This window comes from Aplidium turbinatum, chromosome 5 (genome assembly GCF_918807975.1).
Source record: "Aplidium turbinatum chromosome 5, kaAplTurb1.1, whole genome shotgun sequence".
NCBI lineage: Eukaryota > Metazoa > Chordata > Ascidiacea > Aplousobranchia > Polyclinidae > Aplidium > Aplidium turbinatum.
The window spans coordinates 7,498,981-7,521,000 of record NC_137476.1 but is presented as its reverse complement, the minus strand read 5'-3'; the positions used below and the strand labels follow the sequence as shown (position 1 = coordinate 7,521,000).

The window sequence follows — 22,020 nt, the reverse complement described above, 5'->3', positions numbered from 1 at the left end:
TACAATTTTATGAAGCTGACAATTACTGTAATTGTAAGCTACTAATCGAAGTATTAGTCTTGTGTGTGTTTTCTTTTTTGATTGTAACTGATTTGGTTAAATTGTTGATTAGTTTCATAACTCAAATTATTCTTTCCAGGGTGGCAACTGACTAGTTGACCGTATGGTCGTTTCGTTGTCTCCCTATCCATAACAAAACCTAAACATTATATGTATTATTGTTTTATGTCACTTTTGTGTTTTGTTTTTTGATAAATAAACGATTGATTGATTGATTGATCATCATCCTGAGGGTTTTCGATACAAGAAAATTCGCAGACGTGCATCTTGACGGATTCTTGCAGCAAGTTGAGATATGGATTCTCCCTTTGTTCGTTGCAGATCACTCCAAAATTTGTATCTTTCTCGTATCACAAAAAGGTTTGGATTAAATTGTTCAGACATGAATTTTATTAACGTTACACACATTACACCGTGTAGCCTGTTGAGCTAGCTTATATAACTTTGCAATAGTTTATATGTATCTACTGTGTAGTTTATATGTATCCACTATGTATTGAAGTGCAACACATCACACAACAGCAACTGCCTGAAATCAAAAATTCTCAAACACTAGATCTTTTCAAGGAAACGCAAAAATTCGTGGAGCTCTGCGTTTGCCTCTTGGTTTCAGCTGCATCATCAGAATGTTCTTTTTCTGCTCTAAGATGCCTGAAAACGTGGTTGAGAAGCTCAATGACACAAAAAGACTTACTCATCTTGCGTTGATGCATGTCCAACAAAACATTTTGGACACTGTCGTTGTCAAAGAACTCATGACACAGTTCATGGAGAAAACACCTAAGCGAAAATCAATCTTCGGAAGAGTGTGAGAACTCATTTCCACAAACTGTCGTTTTCATATCACTTTTTAAATTGTTCGTTTTGATTTCTTGCACAGTAGACCTCCCCAATCCCCGGAATTTCTTTTGTTTTTTCCATATTGTGACTTTTCTGCATGGGTTTTCAATGCTGATTTCAAAAATATGCATAAGAAAATTTTTCGATCAACGTTTTGGAAGTTATTCGCCGTTTCTTAGCAACAACTTTTCATAAAAATTACAAAAATCCCCTTTAAAACCTTTTTCCATTCAACCTAGTATGCTGATAGCTAGATTATCTGAAAGCACTTCTTTAGCTGAAGAATTAAAAAAAAAAATTATTAAAATTGGACAATCGGTACCAGAGTTATGACCGTTTAAGTACCCAGATTAAGCAGTCACGCATGACTGATTTTTGTTAATTTATTGCCAAATGATACTAGAAAAATGGTGAAAGTTGCTGTAAAGGGGTTTTTGGGGGTAAGGAGTTCAAAAATTATATTAAAAAGTGTCTCAGAGGAACAGAAAAAAAGTTATTTATTCGATTCTTTAATGCATAATTCGTGAAGCATTTCAACCTCTTTCTATCAAGGAGTCCAAGAGATGCTGGTTGGTTTGTTTCAAGTAATTTAAGAAACTGAATATCTTCTGCCTTTTCTTCTGGTAGCTATGTTTTGTTTTTGTTAATAAGATTTTCGGCATACTTAGCAAATATCATAAATCGTGTTGTCAGTGTTTCTCGAAATTTAATTAAGGCAGCAGATTCCTTTTTGGCATGTTTGTATTTCTTGTAGTCATCAACCAAATGAATAATTTTGTTTTGGATATTTTTGTTTTGTCATCAGTGGAATGCAAGCAGGCTGCCATACTTTTGCTAGACATACTGCTGTATGTATCCCAATTCCCAAGCTGCGAGCTTCCCACTCTGGTGGTTACGGGGATTTAATTGAAGATGATATACGTATTTCTGAAGAACATCTCCAGTAGTTGGTCCAAATTGTCCTTCCTTAAAATGTTTAAAGGCTGCAAATTACCAAGCAAACCACCATTGTTCATTTTACTCTTCCTCAGCTCCATGATGGATAAATGAATACACACGGAATATTAGACAGAAGTGTATACAATACGTTTATAATCATACAAGATACAAGTAGAAAATGCTAACTGATCAATAGTGAAACCTGAAATGCATTACAGAAGGTTATCGTTAAGTTCAGCTGACTTAATCCATTTTTTGCCACATGATTTAGATACATAGACTACATTATGCTGTGTGAGAGATGCTATTGAAATTGTGGCGGACCGTGACCATCTTGCACTCGATCAGAGCTCTTTCTGAGCAATGAAGCATGTATTCTAACTTCAAGTGCAATGGGTACCTAGATGTTAGCTACATTGAGATGATCGGTTTCACGTTATACTGTATATGACTCCAGGCATTTAACGTTTGTGGTGCCTAAAGAATACATCTCGTTGCAGGAATGAAGCGACTGCGACAAAATCATTCATGCATGACTGTTCATATCAATTTTTTAATAACTTTTTTTCTGTTGCTCTGAGACACTTTTTAATATAATTTTTGAACTCCTTACCCCCAAAAACCCCTTTACAGCAACTTTCACCATTTTTCTAGTATCATTTGGCAATAAATTAACAAAAATCAGTCATGCGTGACTGCGTAATCTGGGTACTTAAACGGTCATAACTCTGGTACCGATTGTCCAATTTTAATAAATTTTTTTTAAATTCTTCAGCTGAAGAAGTGTTTTCAGATAATCTAGCTATCAGCATACTAGGTTAAAAGGAAAGAGGTTTTAAAGGGGATTTTTGTAATTTTTATGAAAAGTTGTTGCTAAGAAGCGGCGAATAACTTCCAAGACGTTGATCGAAAAAAATTTTTATGCATATTTTTGAAATCAGCATTGAAAACCCATGCAGAAAAGTCACCATATAGAAGAAAACAAAAGAAAGTCTGGGGATTGGGGAGGTCTATTGCACAGCTACTTTGTTGTTGTCGTTCTTCATTTGTTACAATTTACAATGTGTGTGTTTTGGAGTCATTTTTTACACAGGAGGGGACCGAATGCTTACTACCAGTTTAAAATGTCCTCCTACATAAAGGGGTCTGGAAGGCTTCGCCCCCCAGAAGCTGACAACACTACGGCAGCTTCAGCCCCCCCTCTAAAGAAAAATAGTTCCCGTGCCACTGAAATCGTTTGTAGCTATCTGTATAACAGGACGGCGAGTCGTGAGGAATTTCTAGCAAAGGTTTTAACCCTCTGTCTACCGAAAAAAAATATGCAAGTTTTACCATTGGGGTCCATTGGACCCCAAGCTTCAAAGGACTTGTTTTGGACAAAAAAAGTCAGCTCTGATGATGAAATTAAAGCTGAATAGGAATGGACGTAACAGACTACAAACATCACAACTGATAAACACTGTAGAAAAACCAAAAATACTCGAAATTTAACAAACAAGTCATACAGTAACCCATGCACAAACCAAACTGATACGGAATTGGTCTAGAGCAATGGTTAAACTATTGAGAGATTTAGCTAAAAAAACGCATATAGGCCTACATGATAGTTCACAAGAAATATTGTGAGTTTATATATTATCGCATTCGTTATGATACTAATGATTTGCGAATGTTCTTGGCAAATGTTGAGTTTGCAAATAGTACAGAAATGTCTACATTTTTGGTGTTTGTGTCTTTCGCAACGATAGCATCTAGCCTTCTTTGATTTTGGCGCCTGATCTTCAACACCTGTTTCTTTTATTTTGTTTCGGATTTAGATGTTTTGTTGATATTGAAGTCGAAGCTGGTAATCCTGCAAGCTTTTTTCCTAGTTGGATCTAAAATTTTCTTTTCTTTCATGCTGAATGTTGTGCTGCTATTTTCGCCTTGCAATTGATGCCATATCACAAAAGTATTGACAGCAGTGACATCGATCATATTGTAAAATAGAGCTATCAGCCATCTTCTCGTCATTTTTTGGAAGTGTATTTCCTAACCATTGTGCCAAAAGTGTCGACTCCCCATTTAGTGCTGTTGTAATACAAGATTACTTCCAATGCAGCAGGCTTGGGGTCCATTGGATCTCACGGTACAAGATGCTATTATTTTTTTCTATGCTACAAACTTTTGTTTGAGATCAATAATTATTATGTTGTCCTAAAGATCAAGCAAAGCCGTGAAAATTCAAGGTATATCAATATCGCATCTGCTATATGTCCTGAGAAATCGCAGAACGAAATTTGTTTAGGGTCCATTGGACCCCACGGTAGACAGAGGGTTAAGGTACATGAAAAGCAGCAGTTTATAAAAGCTTCACAGGATTTGTAGAAATAGATTTCGTTTCAGCAGAATCAATTTTATTAGGTATTTTATCTCATCTCTCTAGGATAAAAGTAGATTTCTAAAAATTTGTCAGACAGGCAAGATCGGATTTAGATAAAAAGAGGCTCTAGGTTATTTCTCCTTGAAGCCCCCAACCTCTACCCTAACAGCCATAGAGACGAATATTTCAAACAATCACTGATATCATAGTGAATTATTTATTGGTGATGGAGAGATATGCACGCAAGTGTAAAAATTAACCAGTTGAAAATTAAGTTTATTATATTGTAAACATTTTGTGAAATATTAATGTAAAATAGGAAATCGTAGTCAAACAAAATAATTATACTTTCTTGTCAATGTCATCTTTTTACTTTGCTATTATTGTCATCTTCTTTAAAGAAATATTGAACTTGCGCATTTTATGTTGCGAGTATGAGAAACGTTAATGGTTGATTGGTTTTGAATTTTTATCCTCAGACTGACAAAGCCTTTGATAGGTTATTCCTGATAGTTTGGCTTTCTTGTAAAGGCTTTGAACCACTGATGCATGGCCAGTTACCAAAATTTGCAGAGTACAGTTTCCTATAATAATAATAATTTATTTGCATCAGACAAAGCTGTCCATATCCAAAACAAAACAACAAAATAATACACAAACTGCAAATGCACAAATAACGAACAACAACAACGAAATAACATCAAAAAATAACAAAATAATACACAAACTGCAAATGCACAAAATCTCAATAAATAGGCTATCTACTGTTACAAGTTACTGTTAACTGTTAACTGTTATCTACTGTTAAATAGGCTATCTACTATAGTTGTTGAAGTGCTGTTGTTAGGGAATTATTCTATCCACTAGGTGCCTCTGAAATGGAGAGCAACCCTGAAATGCATTGCTCAACCGCACACTCCTAGAGCCGAACCAGCGAAGCTTGATCTTGAGTCGTACGCTTGACTTACTCTGACCGAAGGGACCCACTGCAGGTATTCTGTAGGTGTAAAAATGATGGTTATTGGCTGCCTCAAGCTGATCTTCCTGTTTCAACTTTCTCTTGCTGATGTTGGATTAGACTAGGCAGTGCCGGTCTTAGGTTTTTTCGGGCCCTGTGCGGAATATGCTTTTGCGGGCCCCAATGACAATAATCCAATTCAGTGGCGTAGCTAGGTACTTTGAAAGGGGAGGGGCGGCGGTGGCGGCGTGATCGCCAAAGACGACAACCAGCGGTGGGGGGTCTGGGGGGCCTCCCTAAGAAAATTTTGAAAAATTACTTTGAATTTGGGACATTCTGAGAGCATGTTCAACAAAAATTTAAGTATGAATATTACTGTGAAATGGTGCTGTCCGGTGGCATAACAAAAGGATAAGATCATGCTTTCTTTGGCATTTTTCGGAAATAAAGCTATGTCTCTACAGTATGTTGAGTCTGGATGCAACCTATTTCGTCCCCTGAAATCGTGTAACAAAATTAAATTTCGACTTACTTCGTCCCCTAAAAAGATCGAGAAATTTTGAAATGTTTGCGGCAACTCCGATCAGCGATTTCGGCTATGTCGTTTTTTTTTCTCGATCTTTTCAGGGTACGAAATACTCAGGCGACGAAATAGGTTGAATTCGTTGAGTCTCTATGTTTTCTTGTTGCGAATTCCTTTGCTGAATTCACTTGTTGAATTTTTCCATTGAAAATGACAAAATTACTGCATTTTCTGAGTAAATTGCGGGCCCCCTAATTTGCGGGCCCTGTGCGATCGCACGGTTTGCACATCCCAAAGACCGGCACTGGACTAGGAGATGGCGGGTCAAGCTCGAGACCCAGCACGTTTTGGTACATAACTGATTTTAATTTAATTTGAGCTTGTTTGTGTGTGTGTTTCTTTTTGATACCCGCTTGAAGAAGGGCACCGGCTTGTGGAAAACCGGCCACTGCAGTCTAGCATCTCATTTGGAGGAGATGCCAGAGAGGGGCGACCAGAGGAAGGGTAGCTTTCGCTGACCCCAGAGTCTTCTTGGGATGGGCCGCTGCAATCCTGTCATCCCAGAGCGAGTGGGACAACGGAGAAGTACGGTTAAAGATTTCCAGCTGCAATCACTCTTCCTGCGTCGGGCCGTTTCAGATGAGTGAGAGGGACGGGTTAAAGATGGGTTGTTACCCCTTTGCTGTCTACAATTTATCAAAGGTGTCCTACGAGCGTAGTGGGCTAGTGAGACTCATTGCTGCAATCAGTCGTTCCTACCATCGAGGACGGATGAGAGGGGAGGTTGAAGAGAGAGTCTCGACTGGTTCTTCTAACCGTATGAGGAGGTTCGGAAGGAAGAAAAATGTCAGATGACAGTTTTTCGGTCTCTAGTTTTTGAGCTTTCCTTTTTCGCCTTTTGTAAAGATTAGCTTCACTTTTGCTTCTCTCATTGAGGGAGTCATTGATTTCTTCAAATAGCAATTTGTAAGCATTTCCAAAATGTTGTATTTCAGGAAGTGCCAGCACTTTTGGCAAAATAATGCGCCGAGACCATCGGATCCGGGTGCAGAATCTCTGTTCAGAAAGTCGATGGCGGTTTTTACTTCTTTAGAGTTATCAGCTGCCCGCTTGTTCAACTTTGTTCTTCGTCAATTTTGGCCTCTCCCAGAATGTTCAGATATCTGTTCTGTTCATGAGGGTTGATGTAGTCTTTCCACACCATAGGGAGTGATAGAAGCTAATTGGAATTTTTCCCCTACGGTCTACATTGAAAGAGTTAGCGGCCATAACCCTACGCTTTCTTATCGCATTTTCAAGAGCCATTACAAAACATAGTGGTCCACTAGTGAATTTAGGAGGAGGGGGCTAAGATGGTGCTCCACGGCCCTGATTACATCATCTACTGACGACGATTTAATCAACTACAGTGGTTCTTAATCTTTTCTCTCCCGCTACCCCACTTGAGTATCCTGCATTACCCCACATATGTCGGAGGAGAATAGAGCAATAATAGAATTTATTGAGTCAATAGCGTTGCCAGAGGGTCCAGAGCCCAGAGGATACCTTTGAAACCGGACTCGAGAATATTTAGGGGTCGTAACCTTCTCAAAGATTGCAGAAGCTTAAGGAAGCCACCACTCATTCTTTAGATATACTTTTCTGAGAAGTATCCGGATTCGGGATTCAAAGATTTCATTGGTACAGGGCCCAAATAATCCTCTCATTAGCCCTGCCTCTAGTCTGGCCCTGCCTCCTGCCTCTAGTTTCTTACAATTGGATTTGGGTAGAATATTTGGTTTAAATTTTAAGTTAACTTACCATTTCAAAAAAAAATTATTCACTATCATAGAAGGATTTCAATAATTTATTTCTTGAAAGTTTATATAGCTTAGTAGGCTATGGTGTGTAGCCTATCAGCAGGCTAAAACTTCGAAAAATCTGTCTGAGGTGTCTTGGCCTTCGCTTTACCTGCAGTATTTTCGCCGCTCATTCCACTTTATAGCCTAAATCCATTAACAGTAACACTGAAATTTATCAATTTAATTGTTACTTAATTAACTGGGCTATTTGAATGAGCAGCGTTTACTTCGAAATGTTACATTATTTTAATGTTTTTTGTGAGACACAGAAAACGTTTTACTCCCTTAAACCACTTCTGAAACTATGCATGCTCATTGCCCAACATTGCTAATTAGGTGAATGAAATATGGCTGAGCGAGCAAAGCGAGCGAGAAATTTTTAAAAGTGGAAAAATATTCCATATTAAATTTTGCCGTACACGTGAAATTACAATCTGAAAAACGCTGCACAAACTAAATATGCATGATCCCATAGATGATAGTGGGCCCGTAAACGGGGTCTGGGAAGCAATAAATACGGCCTTGCATGAATTAAGCTATTTATTCAATATATCGAGCTTTTGTAGCAGATTTTTTTATTTTAAATAGTCAAAATACATTATACAGACTAAAATAAGTGAGCCCATGAACAGTTGTGGGCCCCTTTGGCCGGGGGGTACGAGGGGCGGTTAACATGGCCCTGGATGCAATAGAAGACATTGATTGCATTACACTGTCAGAAACATTATTTCAATAGTTCGAATGAAAATTACCATTCTGTAGCAAAAAAGCTGCATCATTCATTGTTACTTCAATCATTGTTACTAAACAAACACACAAAAATAGAAGCCAAATTTTTTTAAGATGTATTTGTGGCTCACCCTGAAATGTTTCCATAACGTACAGTGAGCTATGGTTCTCTGGTTGAGAGCCGCTGTGCTATTAGGAAAATAATTATGAGCCTGAGTACGTGAAATGTTTCACAGTAGAATTCGCCTATAGTAACTTTGGCTATAGAGTTTTTTGTATGGTGACACTATATAGTAACACTAGTATGACACTAGTGTGACACTAATGTGACACTAATGTGACACTAATGTGACACTAATGTGACACTAATGTGACACTAATGTGACACTAATGTGACACTAATGTGACACTAATGTGACACTAGTGACATAGTGACACTTCGCCTATAGTGACACCTGTTGCAAAGTCCCGTTTGCATACGCAACAGTTGAGTAGAATTCGGCTATAGTGACACTTCGGTTATGGTGACACTTTTTCCGCGGTCCTTCAGGTGTTACTATAGGCGAATTCTACTGTACTGCAATAGACACATTCTAAGACGTGTTTCATACAATACAGCACAGTTAACACATAAAAAAGTTTTACACCTGGAGTGTCATTGCAGTGTTTGAAAGTTAGAACACTACAACAATATTTACATGAGTAACATTCACCAAATGCATTCACGGACACAGCACACGAGGGAAGGGAACGATTTCAACAAAACACAAAACTAAGTAGCCTAAGCCTACTTTAATTCTACCTTACAAAATAATCCAGAGTGAAAATTTTCTGTATTTTGGAGGTCGCTTCAATTGCCCCCATCCCCTTTGAGTCTGCTAATGGTGCCCAACGCAGCAAGACAATTTACATTCCAAAAGTGATTTTAGACAAATCGAGAATGACAATAAAATAGTTAATTGTTAGCAGTGATTTCAAAATTCTACAAGCTTTTACATGTCGACAATACAACTATAGGCCTATCATTATTATTTATTAAGTTGGAGAAGGGTGGGCACAACTACTTATTCACCGCGTTGACTGTGATTTTTCAGTTGGTGGAAAATTGTCTTATTAACGATATAAAATTTTATGATTCGTTGTTCGATGACCAATTGTCTTTCAAACATTTTTTGTCGATTTCCTTTCTATTTGAGCTGTCAACTCCATCTGTCTTTCCATTTATGTACACACTTCCAACAAAATCATCTCCTACTCGTTCCGTTGGAAATGGCAACCCTCCCCACTTTTCACATGAAAAACCGTCATGCTGCATCACACTTCTCCGTGCCATGGGCCATAGTACTTGGTTCAAAAAATTCATGTCTACCATATACGAGTCACCTCTTACGATTGTCAGTAACTTAAGCATATATGGAATAGTCGTTGAGCACCACATACCACCTGACATTGCAAACTTTGAATGGTTGGGATGGTCGCGCATTGTGTGAAACTTTTTGCCAGATTGTATCCATTGATCGACAGCAGCCTTTTCGCGTAAGGATAAGCGAGAATCAATGTCTCTCGCGCATGACCGGTCAGCATCTACAACGCCTTGAAAGCGCCATGACATTTTATTCATTTTGGAACCTGTCATATCAACAAGTTCTACGTCTGCAGCTATCAGTTGATCAAGAATGTTTTTCGGAACAGTGTTGTCATAATACACTCGCATCGTCCATCCAGGGTATATTTCTTTGTATAATTTTGCGTTTGCTGTTGCTCCGTCTGTATATCGTGGGTTTGAACCATACAGAGAGTAACAAAGAATATTTTTAGCACTTTTTGAATTATTGGTTTTGTCTTCTTTTTTGAAATTCGCTTCGGTTTCTGTGCGGTGAGTTGTTTTCACATTGGTGATGTTCTTCATTTTGTTCCAATCAATTCGAAGGTAATTGGGCGTTACCAAAGAATTTCTGTCTGGAAGAACCAGATATACAAACAAGCCACCGCATATCTGTAAACACATCAAATAAATATAGGGTTACAGTACATCGAATAAAATTACAGTTTGGCATTAGACAATTTGTTGAGCTAAATTCGTGAAACATGGATTGATAATATAAATTATGTTTTTGATAAATGTTTCTTTGATGATGCCCAAGCTTAAAATAAATCATAATTGAAAAAAATTAATTACAACACTGAGGTTTCACACAACAAATAATTGTGCATTTTCAGATTGATTGTTATCTACCATAAATCCTTAGATAGAGCACACCTTGTCTGTGTTAGCCTTTGCTGTAATTGTTTCAGCTCTGCTTGCTGCATTGAGCAGTAATAACTTATATTTATATATAATCAATATTGAAATTGTTCTAAACATTACAATTTTTCTAAACATTATAAATATAGTATATATTGTAAATATTGTAGTTTTATTCTTGTAAAACCTTTAACATGGGTAGTAGGGTGTGCATAGCACATGGGGTAAAACAGGCAATATTACCACTTCTATCCACCTACAAAAGAGGAAATCACCTCAGAGGCAATCCCTAGGCCTACCGCCTAGGCAGTCTGAAAGACAAGCAACGCGCTTGTAGGCAAAGGGACTTTCCCTACGCGCTAGCAAAAAAGTAATTTATTTGGGCAATCAGGTTTAGCAATTTTATTCTGTCTAGGTGGAGCAATGATTGGCAAAACTTAATTCCCTACCAGTTGTATTAGCTGTTAAGACCCTCTGTTGCAGAACAACATTTGCTGAACTCTTTTCTATCCTATGTTTTTTATATCTATATACATTGTTTTGTAGAAGTCGCTGCTTATGCAATGTGAGTATGTCAAAATTAATGAAGTAGCCTGTTTGTTTATTGTCAAGATCTCGTTGTTATTGCGTCCATAAATTGCTTGTTTGTTTGTTTGTATTAATTAAGCTATAAATGAAGTCAAATCTTTGAAGCTATGACAGACTATTTGTTACAACTAAAACCACGTGTAAATAGCAATTAAGTGATTCAAACCAAAATGAACAACAATTCGACTCCAATAACATTTGGCTAAACCATACATTTCGAAACATGAAAATGTATAAAATAATGAAGGATTTACTTAAATCGCGCCACTATGCAGTATTGAACATTACTTGAGCATTTCCTACAGGATAATGAATACGTTTAGCTGGGATAGCTTTCACTGGAGAGCAAGTTAAGACTGCCTGCAAAAAAACAGATCTCGACAACAAGCAAACAGGCTACTTTATTATTTATAACGTATTCACATTGCATAATCATAACATACTTTGAACATAAAAATAACTTTAAACAAAGAGAAAATGAGTACTCCGATATGTTGGAAGCTGACATACATCCTGAGGATAGCGCCTCAAATGTAAGCACTAGGATGTCTAGAAGCTCGTCACGGATAGTTGCACAAATTTATCTGCAGCTAAGACGAGAGGAACTCCAGATACAAGCTAAGGCCGAAGCGAGAGCTGCTGAGGCCCCCGCGAGAGCTGAGGCCATACGAGCTGAGGCCAACGCAAAACTGCTGAGGCCGCCACGAAAACTGAGACCGAAGTGAGAGCTGCTGAGGCCGCCGCGAGAGCTGAGTCCATACAAGCTGAGGCCGAAGCGAGAGCTGCTGAGTTCGCACTCAAAGACGCCCAGTTGAGGGCTGAACAACGTAAGGAGGTAGCTTTAGCTGAATATCGATCAGAGGTGGGCTTCCGGCGTAGCTCTAAGAAGGGATCTTCTAGGCATTCCAAAAGTGAACTTCAATCGCGGTTAAATTTACATAACTTTTTCCAGACGCCTGTTCAATCCATAAGTGGGCCAATACTATTCACATGTTTCCCAGCTGTTTCAGGAGGTCTCGGGGTAACGGCTAAGGATCTTCCGAATGATCTAGAGCCAAGGCCTGCGAATTTTAGCCGAACTCCTCCCCCAAAGCGTACAGGTCACGGGGCCGCTATCAGAAGTAATGTTTTGCCCCCTTCGCAGTTTTCTGCGCCGCTAGCTTTTGATCGCCAAGCTACACGTAATTTGAGTGGTTGTGAGAGGCGTGTCGCGTCAACTGATTTTAACGTGAGTGAGGATCGTGATCGGGCTGTGCATGTGACTGAGCCCCCTCAGCCTCTTTAGGGATATAGCTTGTCTTCTCCCGCTAAATCGAGTTTTCAACAACAGGATTGCTTTTTTGAATACCAAAATAGTAGGACGTTTTTTGATAAGGCGGCCTTGATTGGTTACGATGGTAATAATATGCCATTTGTCTTCTTCAAAAATCATTTTACGGCTTTGATGGCAGCTTCGCCTTTTAAAGGGATCGTTTGACTTTGTTACAAGCAGCTTGTGTTAAAACAGCTGCTCAAACGATTTCTAATTTGGCTTCCGACACTCCTTGCTTGTCAGAGGAAGACAGGATAGAAATGTCGTTAGCTCGCTTGTCCCAACGTTTTGGAGTTCGTGGAGGTCGTTTAGCAGAACCGGAAATTATGAAGTATCGCTATGGTAGCAAATTGACTTCGATCTCTTCTAATGATTTGAAAAAGTTTAAAGATGGATTGTCGCAGTGTCTGCTTTACGCGCAAGCTTATGGTCAGCGTGATAAATTGGAAGGACGTTTTGTTTTGGATTTGGCTAAACGACTCCCGTTTGACGTAAACAACGTTATCTTGACTTTTTAGATGATCAGTATGGTAGCACTAATGAGCCTACTTTTCAGAGTTTGTTCGATTTTGTAGTACGGGAGGAAACGCGCAAGTCGACTGATTTTAGCATTATGCTAATGGGCGATTCTGGTGAGTCGCAGCATTTTAAAAAGTTTGGCAAAGGAAAATTGCCTTCATGTCCGGTTAGGCAGACGTCGGTAAAACCCCATGATAATGTGATCTCAGGGAGTTCGCAGTACTTGACTGCTGTTGGCGCACTGCGCGGTGGTGAGGCCAAAAGTAGAGACCTACCGGCATGTATTTATTGTTCGTCACGGGTCAAGTAGAATATCATTTTTTGTCCAATTGTAAGGAATTTTTGCGCTTGACACCTAAAGATCGGAGAGATGTTATAGTGAAAGCTGGCAAATGCTTGAATTGTTTGCGCCAGCGTATGGTTAGAGACTGCGATCATGCAAAAAACTGTCGTAAGTGTGGGCCTAACAACGATAGGAAACACTTTTTTCTCTTGCATAATTTTTATGTGACGTCACGTGATTCTCTGGATTCTGTCAGCAAAGATGATGCTTGTGCCAGAGTTCCTGTGCGTAATGTTAAGATTGGAAATGTTAAAGCAGCCTTTAACCGCATTACTGCTGCTCGTGTTTTGAATCCAATGACTGGCAAATCGAAGTTGGTGTATTGTCAGCATGATCCCGGTTCGCAGTTGACTTTTGTTTCGAGTGATTTGGTGTGCGAACTTGGCGTTAAACCGTATGATAAAGCGTCATTTAAAATGGATATCCTGGCTGGTCAGAAAGCTACTTGTGCTGACCTTGTTAAACTCAACATCCAGTCGTTAGAGACGGATGAACTGTTTTGTGATATAACTTCGGTGGCCAGCTTGGGCTGACGATGTTAAAATTTTACCGCATAAGCAGGATTTAAGTGGTTTCCGTCATTTCATGACGTGAATATGTTTCATTTGAGTGAATGTAGTACTGTAGATGTACTGATTGGCAACGACAACGCTTATTTGATGTAGGCTAAAGAAGAGCGTGTTGGTGAGAATCGTAGTGAGCCACATGTTTTGCTCACTCTTCTCAGTTGGCTGGCTTGTGGTGGTAATTAAGTCACCCTTAGATGAAAGCGTTGCTAACGTGTGCATAGTGCAGACGCTTTCAGAGTCGGATGTCATCTCTGGCTTTCAACGTAAAATTAAGTCTCGTGATATGGAAATAGCAGACCTGAATAAAGTTATTCAGGATTTGACATTGCAAAATGAAACCTGTGAATTGTCTCGCAATGACATTTTGGCTAGAGAACTTGTTGAACCGAATATTGAGTTGAAAGATGGTCGATTTGAGATACCTGTACCGTTGAAGGAAGATATTGATCTATCTAACAATTTTGTGTTGGCGTTGGATAGAACTGCTTCTTTAAGAAAGAAGGCTTTAAAACAACCTGAACTTCGTGATTTTCTTACTGACACCATGGAAGATCTTAAATCTAATGGTTATATTGAGCGTGCTGGTGAAGCAGGAAATGTAAAGGGTTTTGAGTGGTACTTACCATACTTTTTGACGTCACAATTAAAAAAGCGCATTGTTTACGATGGCAAGTCTGAATTCCGAGGAACTTGTGTTAATGATGTAATGTTTTCGAGTCCTGACTTGCTAAACCCTCTGGTAGATGTTCTGGCTAGATTTCAGCTTGGTAGATTTGGTCTCGTGGCTGATATGACTAGATACTTTTTTCACATTTTGGACACTTCAATACGCAAGTCCAATTTTATTGAACTACCTACGTACACAGGCAATGCCGTTCGGATTGTTTACGAACGCCCTTTGGTACCCTTGAGTGACGACCCTTAGGATTTTACTGTGATCACTCATCACCCCTGCCTCTATTTTGACCCCTATTTGGACCCATATTGTGCTGTTGGGCAACCACATGATCGTGACCAACTCAGAAGGGATTATCGGTTCAATTTGTCACTTTCTCAGCAGTTTTGGAGTAAATGGATAGATTTTTACTTGCCAGGGCTTCAGGGCCGGAAAAAATGGTTAAAATTGGCCGAGAATTTGGAGCCTGGTCAGTGGTCAGCTTGTAGTGGTGAGTTCTCTCCAAGACGTTGGTAAACGTGGGAAGTATCAACTTGGAAGGGACGAAGGGTGCATGAGGTGGTCCCACAAATTAGGAAAGGGAAGCCTGTGGTTCGGAGAGCTAAAGTTGCCGTCTGCAACTATGATGATATTACGGGGGAAGTGAAAGTGGACTACGTGTTGAGGGATATTTCGTGCCTCGCCCCCGTAAAGAACACTCAAGAGTTAGGGTTTGAGCCTAGTTCTGTCTGCGGTGGTCGACTTTGCCTGAGCCCAGAACAGTCGGTTATTATCACAACCATTGTATATAGCGTGTACCTATGGTACCAATTTCATGTATCATCGTGTATTATTCTTATTGTTGTTCATACTTTGCATGCCCTTTGTATTTGTGTATTAACCTAACCGTGAGTGATTCAAACAATTTGTGTATCGTTTGTTTTTATTTATTGGCTCACGATTGTCGTCAATTTACGAACAATCGTTCCCCAAATCAAACGTTATATAAAATCGTTAAGGTCTACTTAACCTGACGTCTTACGTCATGGAATATCGCTAAAAAATGAGTAGAGATTGCACAAACTTTCGTTACACCTGTAAAACATTGCACAATTCCTTTAAACTCCTGTGAAATTGCTTAACAATATTTATCTACTATTACGTCACAGAATGCTAGTTATATGATTTGAAATATCTCAAGTCAGTTTTAGAATTGTCGTTATGTTGGTCGAATATTAAAAATGTTTTGCTTGTGCTCACCAACTAAATGAAATTTCCGTCTTTTATCCTCAGTAATCTGTATTGTGGTGACAAGTTTTAGTAGCGAACCGCGTTACGCCTCCTTTTTCGACAGTTTGTGGCTATTTTTTCTTGAAATACAATTCGTGAAAAGACGTTTTCAGAAGAGTATTTTTTCGGTGTCATCGCATACAGACAAAAGGATTCGGGAATTTTATGTTACAACTTTCCCTCGAAGATATTATGGCCTTCCGCTGTGACCAGTTATGAAACTTCAAATTTAAATTGGAAACACGGATCACTTTTTTTTTCTTTAACGGAAAACCTAAGCTGAAAAGCTATGCAAATGGCTTGCAGTTGACACGGTTTTTGGGGCTGGCTTGTGAGGAAAGCTGTACGAGAGTTTTTGGTAGCCTAGCTGATAAGCTCAGCTCCTAGTTACCAGGCTATAGGCCTAGCAGAATTACCTCATTAGTTACTATAACAGTTAGCCCAAGGAGTTCAGGCTATAAGTTTTATTCTTGACGTTTTGTTTATCTGTGTAGTGTGTAGTTGATACCACTGACATTACAATTGCATTATTGATTACAAAAGTGTCTAAAAGTCCTGATACTGGATCCAGGAACATTCTATTTGAAAAAGCATGATTTCTTAGATGCATTGCTGATAAGACAGTATGATCTAGTTAGCCTAGTCCAGTGGTTCCCAAACTTTTTTACTCCGTGGCCTAAATTTTGATTCAAAAAAAGTTCGTGGCCCACCCAAAATATTTTATACACTTGTATATGGGCGAGCACTATAGGCTCTAGCAATTTTCTAAGTGGCGACGCTGTGCCTGATTTGACTGGCCCGAGGATCGAAGCCCAGACCTCCAGCACAGATAGCGATGTTTCTTACCACTACGCTAATCGGCCAAGTTCTACTACCTAATTACTGTACTATATGACATGTAACACAAAAACAAACAAAATGGCTTTTTGCAACTTATTTTTTAATGGGAAGGGTGCTCTTGTGCTTTAGCAACAAGCTTAGAAATTCTTGGCTCAGTTGTCGAAAGAGCACAGCGAATGTCATGTTCAACTTCAAGGCGGTTGCGTTGCTTGGACTTCATACATACTAGCGCTGAAAAGGCAGATTCACATAACCATGTAGAAGTGAAAGGCAATAACTGTTTAAGTACAGTTTTGCTTATTTCTGGATATGATGATGCCATGCTTAGCCAGAATTCCGTGAGTGGCAAAGTTTCGAATAGATCTCGGCAACTGGAGTCGTTTTTCAATTCAATCAATTTGTCTTGCAATTCATCTTCCACATTTTCAGAGGAAAGTCGAAACGGATTTCTTGCAAGTGATAGGTCATCAGCACTAACTTCAGGAAAATATGACTTGAATTCGCTTTCCAGCTCTTTCAGATGTTGAACAATGGCCGCAATGGCAGAGTGGTTAGCGCGTTGGGCTCGCAGTCGAGAGCCTGCGTGTTCGACTCCAGCCACCCGCACTTGCTGTTGTTTCTCTGGGCAAGAAACTTTACGATAATTGCCTCTACCCAGTGATCGATTTCGAGTAATGGGTAGTACCAAATTTAAGTCATAAATAGAGTAGACAACCGGAAACAGACATTACCGTCGGCTGCAGCGTGGGTCAGGTGTACGTCGGAAGGCGTACACCGATGCATAGCGCTCAAGTCCGCTTTCCCGCAATGCAGGATAAAGATAAACAAACAAACAAACAAACAATATTGGTCTTTAGTTCATCGTTTAACTCGTAAATATCAGACAGGTTGTTAAACATGGCAAAATTGCCGTTTTGAGCTTTTCGTCTCCAGTTTGCCAATTTTTCAACAAACGCATTGATCAAGTCCATGTTCTGAATAATGTTTTTTTCTTTTCCTTGCATTTTCAGGTTAAGGGTGTTTAAAGAATGAAAAATATCTACCAAGTATGCCAAACAAGCAATAAATTTTGCATTGGTAAAGTGAAATGCTAACTCAGGTTTTACATCAGTTAAATAGATTTCCAACTCATCGCGGAGCTCAAACACTCTGCATAAAACGTTCCCTTTAGAGAGCCAGCGAACTTTTGTGTAAAACAAAAGGTTTTTATGATCAGATTCCATGTCTTCACAAAGTTTTCTGAATAGACGAGTGTGCAAAGCGCTGCTCTTCACAAAATTTACTATTTTAATAGTAACGTTTAGCACATCTTGGAGACCACTTGGTAAAGTTTCAGAAGCCAGAGCTTCCCGGTGAATGAAGCAATGAGTAAACATAACGCCAGTAGCCTTTCTTTGCACAAGTGCCTTAAATCCACTTTTGGAACCAAGCATCGCAGGTGCACCGTCAGTGCACACGCCACACAGATTGTCCCAGGATATTCCGTTTTCATTAAAAAAATGGTTGACTTTTTCCATTACATGTGATGCTTTTGTGCTGGTGTTCAAAGCACAGCAGAAGAGTAATTCTTCCTTTACAGAGGTGTCAACTGCATAGCGAACGAAAACCATAAGTTGAGAAACTGAAGATACATCGACAGACTCATCCAGCTAGATGGCGAATAGACCAAAAGCAGATTTATTTATTTCAGTTATTACTTGTTCCTTAATGTCTTCTGACATTGCTGCAATTCGTCTCTTTACTGTGTTATTGGATAAAGGAATAGCTTTGAGACTTTTCTCATGTTTATCACCCAGGACAATTCTCGTCATGGCCAGTGCAGACGGTTTAACAACAGTTTCAGCGATATTATGAGCTTTTTTCTGCTTAGCTATAATTTGGCTAACAACGAAAGATGCTTCTGTAAGTTTCTGATCAGTTTGTTGAAAGTTTTCAGTTTTGTCAAGTCGTTGACGTTTACAGCTAGATTCTAGTCGTTTAAAATACTCAATGCTTTTATTCTTCAACTCAGGATGATTTTTTTCCAGGTGATTTCTCAATTTACTCGGTCTCAATGACTCATTGCTTAAGACGCGGTAGCATACTACGCACTGTCCCTTTTCGACTCCATGATCATTTAACGAAGTAAATCCAAATTTAACGTAACTATCATCATACTTTCTTTTGTTTGCCATTGAATAATTTAGTATTTAGTAATTTAGTTTAGCATGTCTCGATTTGCAAATTTTTATTCAATCTCTTCTTCGCTCTGCACCTCACAACTATCAGTCCACGACATAAAGAACGCTTGTTTTTAAGTACGATTTCTGGCACATGCAAGCTTAAAAACTCATTGTTACGTAACAATTCCTCCCCATGGCAGACAGTTTTAAGAATGGCAGTTAAAATTTTTCGGTAAAAAATCTAGAAATTGTTAACAATACAGGAACAGTATAAGTTCAATTACAAATAACTCTGTGGCTCACTGAAACCGTCTTCGTGGTCCACTAGTGGGCCATGGCCCACAGTGGACCACGAAGACTGTACCGGTACCGGTAGGTTACCAGTTATATGCCATGGGTGTTTTTTTGGCACAATTGACTTTCTAAAAAATAACGCGTTAAAATATTTTTTGAAAATTTTGTAATTTGCGGTGTGCGATGCAGTGTCAAAGTTCCATATAAACTGCGGTGTGCGGATAGGTGATTCAGTTGCGGTGCGGCGTGCGGATAAAAATTTTGGGTTCGCTGCATCTCTAGTCTGAACGTTTAAAAAATAGATTATCGTGTTAACTGATTATAAGGCGTTCCACGAAAGCAACTTTGCTTGCAGCTTTATCTAAATCCACTACTTTTAAGCAACACAAACTTAAAGGGATATTAAAGGAAAAACCTGATTTGGCAATTGTACACGTTCTTTGTGTTTAACATGCTACCGGTACCATAAAACAATTTTCAATAAAATTTTGCCCCATTGCGGTCTGATCAGCATTCCGCGCGTGCTGTTGTCAGAGCTTTCAAAACGAGAATGGGCGTGACCAGTGAAGCGTGCGACTGTACAGTCTACGTCACTATAGACTAGCAATCAGCTGATCAAGCAATAATTGTTACTGTGGCGATTTAACTGCAGGCTATGTATGTATGTACAGCAAAACATCAGATTTCAACATCGAAACATCAGACAGTTTGCTCAAAACATCAGATCTGATGTTAATTGATCAGATGTGGTAACGTGCCTTTTGTTATTGCTGTCAATAGTGACGTATCTCGAGCAGTGTTTCCACTTTTTGGTCATTTTGAAAAAAATAAAAATAACTAAAACATTGGACTTTGGGTCTTGCCAATGCCATTGAAAACATTTTTTTTTTCGTTAATTTTTTTTTTTAATGTATTCTTGAATGTACAGTTTACGCATTTTAATGCTTAATTCCCGTTTGAAAATTTCATTTAGTATGCCTTTAAAAACATGCAGTTATTGTCGAATACCTTAAACGTAAATTAACAAAAATACAATACTCACAAAAATAATGAGACTGGAAATAGCTTTGGATCCTTTTAACTGGAATGGTGCACTGCCTCCCATATCCAGGTTGGTAACTTTGCAATAGGTAAAGTAGCAATAGCCTAGCCTACAATTATTATCATTAATAAAAACTTTGTGAAAGTTTAGGCTATTCAACCTAAAAAAAAACTGTATTTATCAGTTTTCATTGTTATTTCAGAAATACAAAAAAAAATTGTTATTTTTGTAGTAGGCCTAAAGTGCAGTTTTATTCTAAGCAGTCGTTTGTTGCATTTTGCTCCGGAAGTCTACTCTTGTTCTCTTTATTAGCCAAGCAGCTGATTAACGAAAGCACTTGACACAGCTACGCATCAGTTATCTTAACTCAATCTCCAATGCAGTATTGTACAACTTAAAAAACTACCCAACTGCTTCATAAGTGGAGTCTTAACCATTAGTATTATTATCAAAGGAAAAGTATTTCAAAAGAGCGACATGTCTCAACCTTATTTTATGATATTGCTGAATGACAAAGCCTAACCAACTCATTTAGGAATATTAATCGGGAACCACTTTTTGTCGACGGCGTAGCCGAGTGGTGAGAACGTCTGCGCGACGTTCGAAAGGACGTGGGTTCGACACCGCTCCAGAGCACGCGGCTGTGTCTCGACAAAGACACTTAATGGCAAGCCAATAGATGACGAGCAGCTGACTCGAGGATATGTCACTTCGCTGCTTCCTGTCGTCTGTTGTATCCATAGGTGGGCAAAGTTACTTTCAAAAGTAACTGAGTTACAGTTACTTGGCCAGAATAGTAACTGAGTTACCGTTACAGTTACCGATTTTAAAAAGTAACTAGTTACCGTTACTAGTTACAGTTACTAGTTACTTTCAGTTACTCACAAATCTGAACATAAAATTCTGCACCTGGCCAGCTCTGCATGCAAGTCCAGTTTAACCGCAATGTTTGATATATAGTGTTAGAACCATCCATGCTAACATAACAGCACAAATACAAAACCAACAAGGTTTTATTTAAAAAAAAATACTCAGTGGCTTATATGTTTATTTCCTTTGAGAAATACGAGCATTTCAAAGTGCTCGTCACTCAGGCCTGCCCTTTTGGGCTTTAAAATGTCCTTGCCCAATCGTCGTCATCGTGTGAGCCTCTGGGGCCGAGAGTCTATCCTTTTACTGCCCCAGATTCACAATGTTCCCGGACTACACTGGAAGGCTACTAGAGAGCAGTCAGTCTTTGGTTTCATCATTCATGACACGCAAACCTTCCACTCCGTTAGGTGGCTTGAAGATGTTACAGTCATTGATGATGTCCGCCCCGATAGTTCAATTGGTTAGCGCGTCACTTCTGGAACGAAGAAGCTTCAAGATCAAGCGACACTGGTTCGACTCTCAGGGCATGCGCTTGAGCAACGCACGTTGAGGACTGCTCTCTATTTAGTGGCATCTAATAGATGGAATAATTTCCCAGCAACAAGACTTCAACAATCGGAAACTTCACTCTGTCAATCTCGGTGACCGGGCCTGCGTCAGTGATTGAAAGCCTTTAGTCTACAAGTATGCGAAACTGCCAGGATTAAGTTCTGCAAGAAGCTTTCCCAGTCCGAGGATAAAGATTTAATTAATCAATGATGTGGTCTGCGGTCTGTTCCTCGGCACCACATTCACAGGAGGAGGAAGAGGCCATTTCCCATTGGTGCATGGTTGAGCGGAAAAGCCCGACGCCCGTACGGAGACGGTTGAGGCGCACCCATGCCTGCCTTGGTAGTGTCAGGTCAATAGAGAGTGTGTCGGCGTCGGGGATGAACGAATAAAGTCTGGTGATGAACAAGTGCTGCAATGAAAACAATATTTCTACTGCAGCACTTGACGGAATGGGAGTGTTATGTTTTTAAAACAGTTTTTTCAT

General features: G+C 39.2%; 1 protein-coding gene and 1 pseudogene across 1 annotated transcript; both read right to left on the bottom strand.

The window, feature by feature from the left end:
• Positions 1-7,619: 7,619 nt before the first annotated feature.
• On the bottom strand, positions 7,620-20,254 carry LOC145770711 (uncharacterized). The gene is made up of 2 exons (XM_082582409.1): positions 20,112-20,254; positions 7,620-10,248 (listed from the first exon to the last, which is right to left on the bottom strand). The coding sequence occupies exons 1-2, from the start codon at positions 20,172-20,174 to the stop codon at positions 9,382-9,384; spliced, it is 930 nt and encodes a 309-aa protein (XP_082438535.1). The 5' UTR covers positions 20,175-20,254; the 3' UTR covers positions 7,620-9,381.
• On the bottom strand, positions 16,714-18,424 carry LOC145770098 (protein FAM200A-like; annotated as a pseudogene).
• Positions 20,255-22,020: the final 1,766 nt, after the last annotated feature.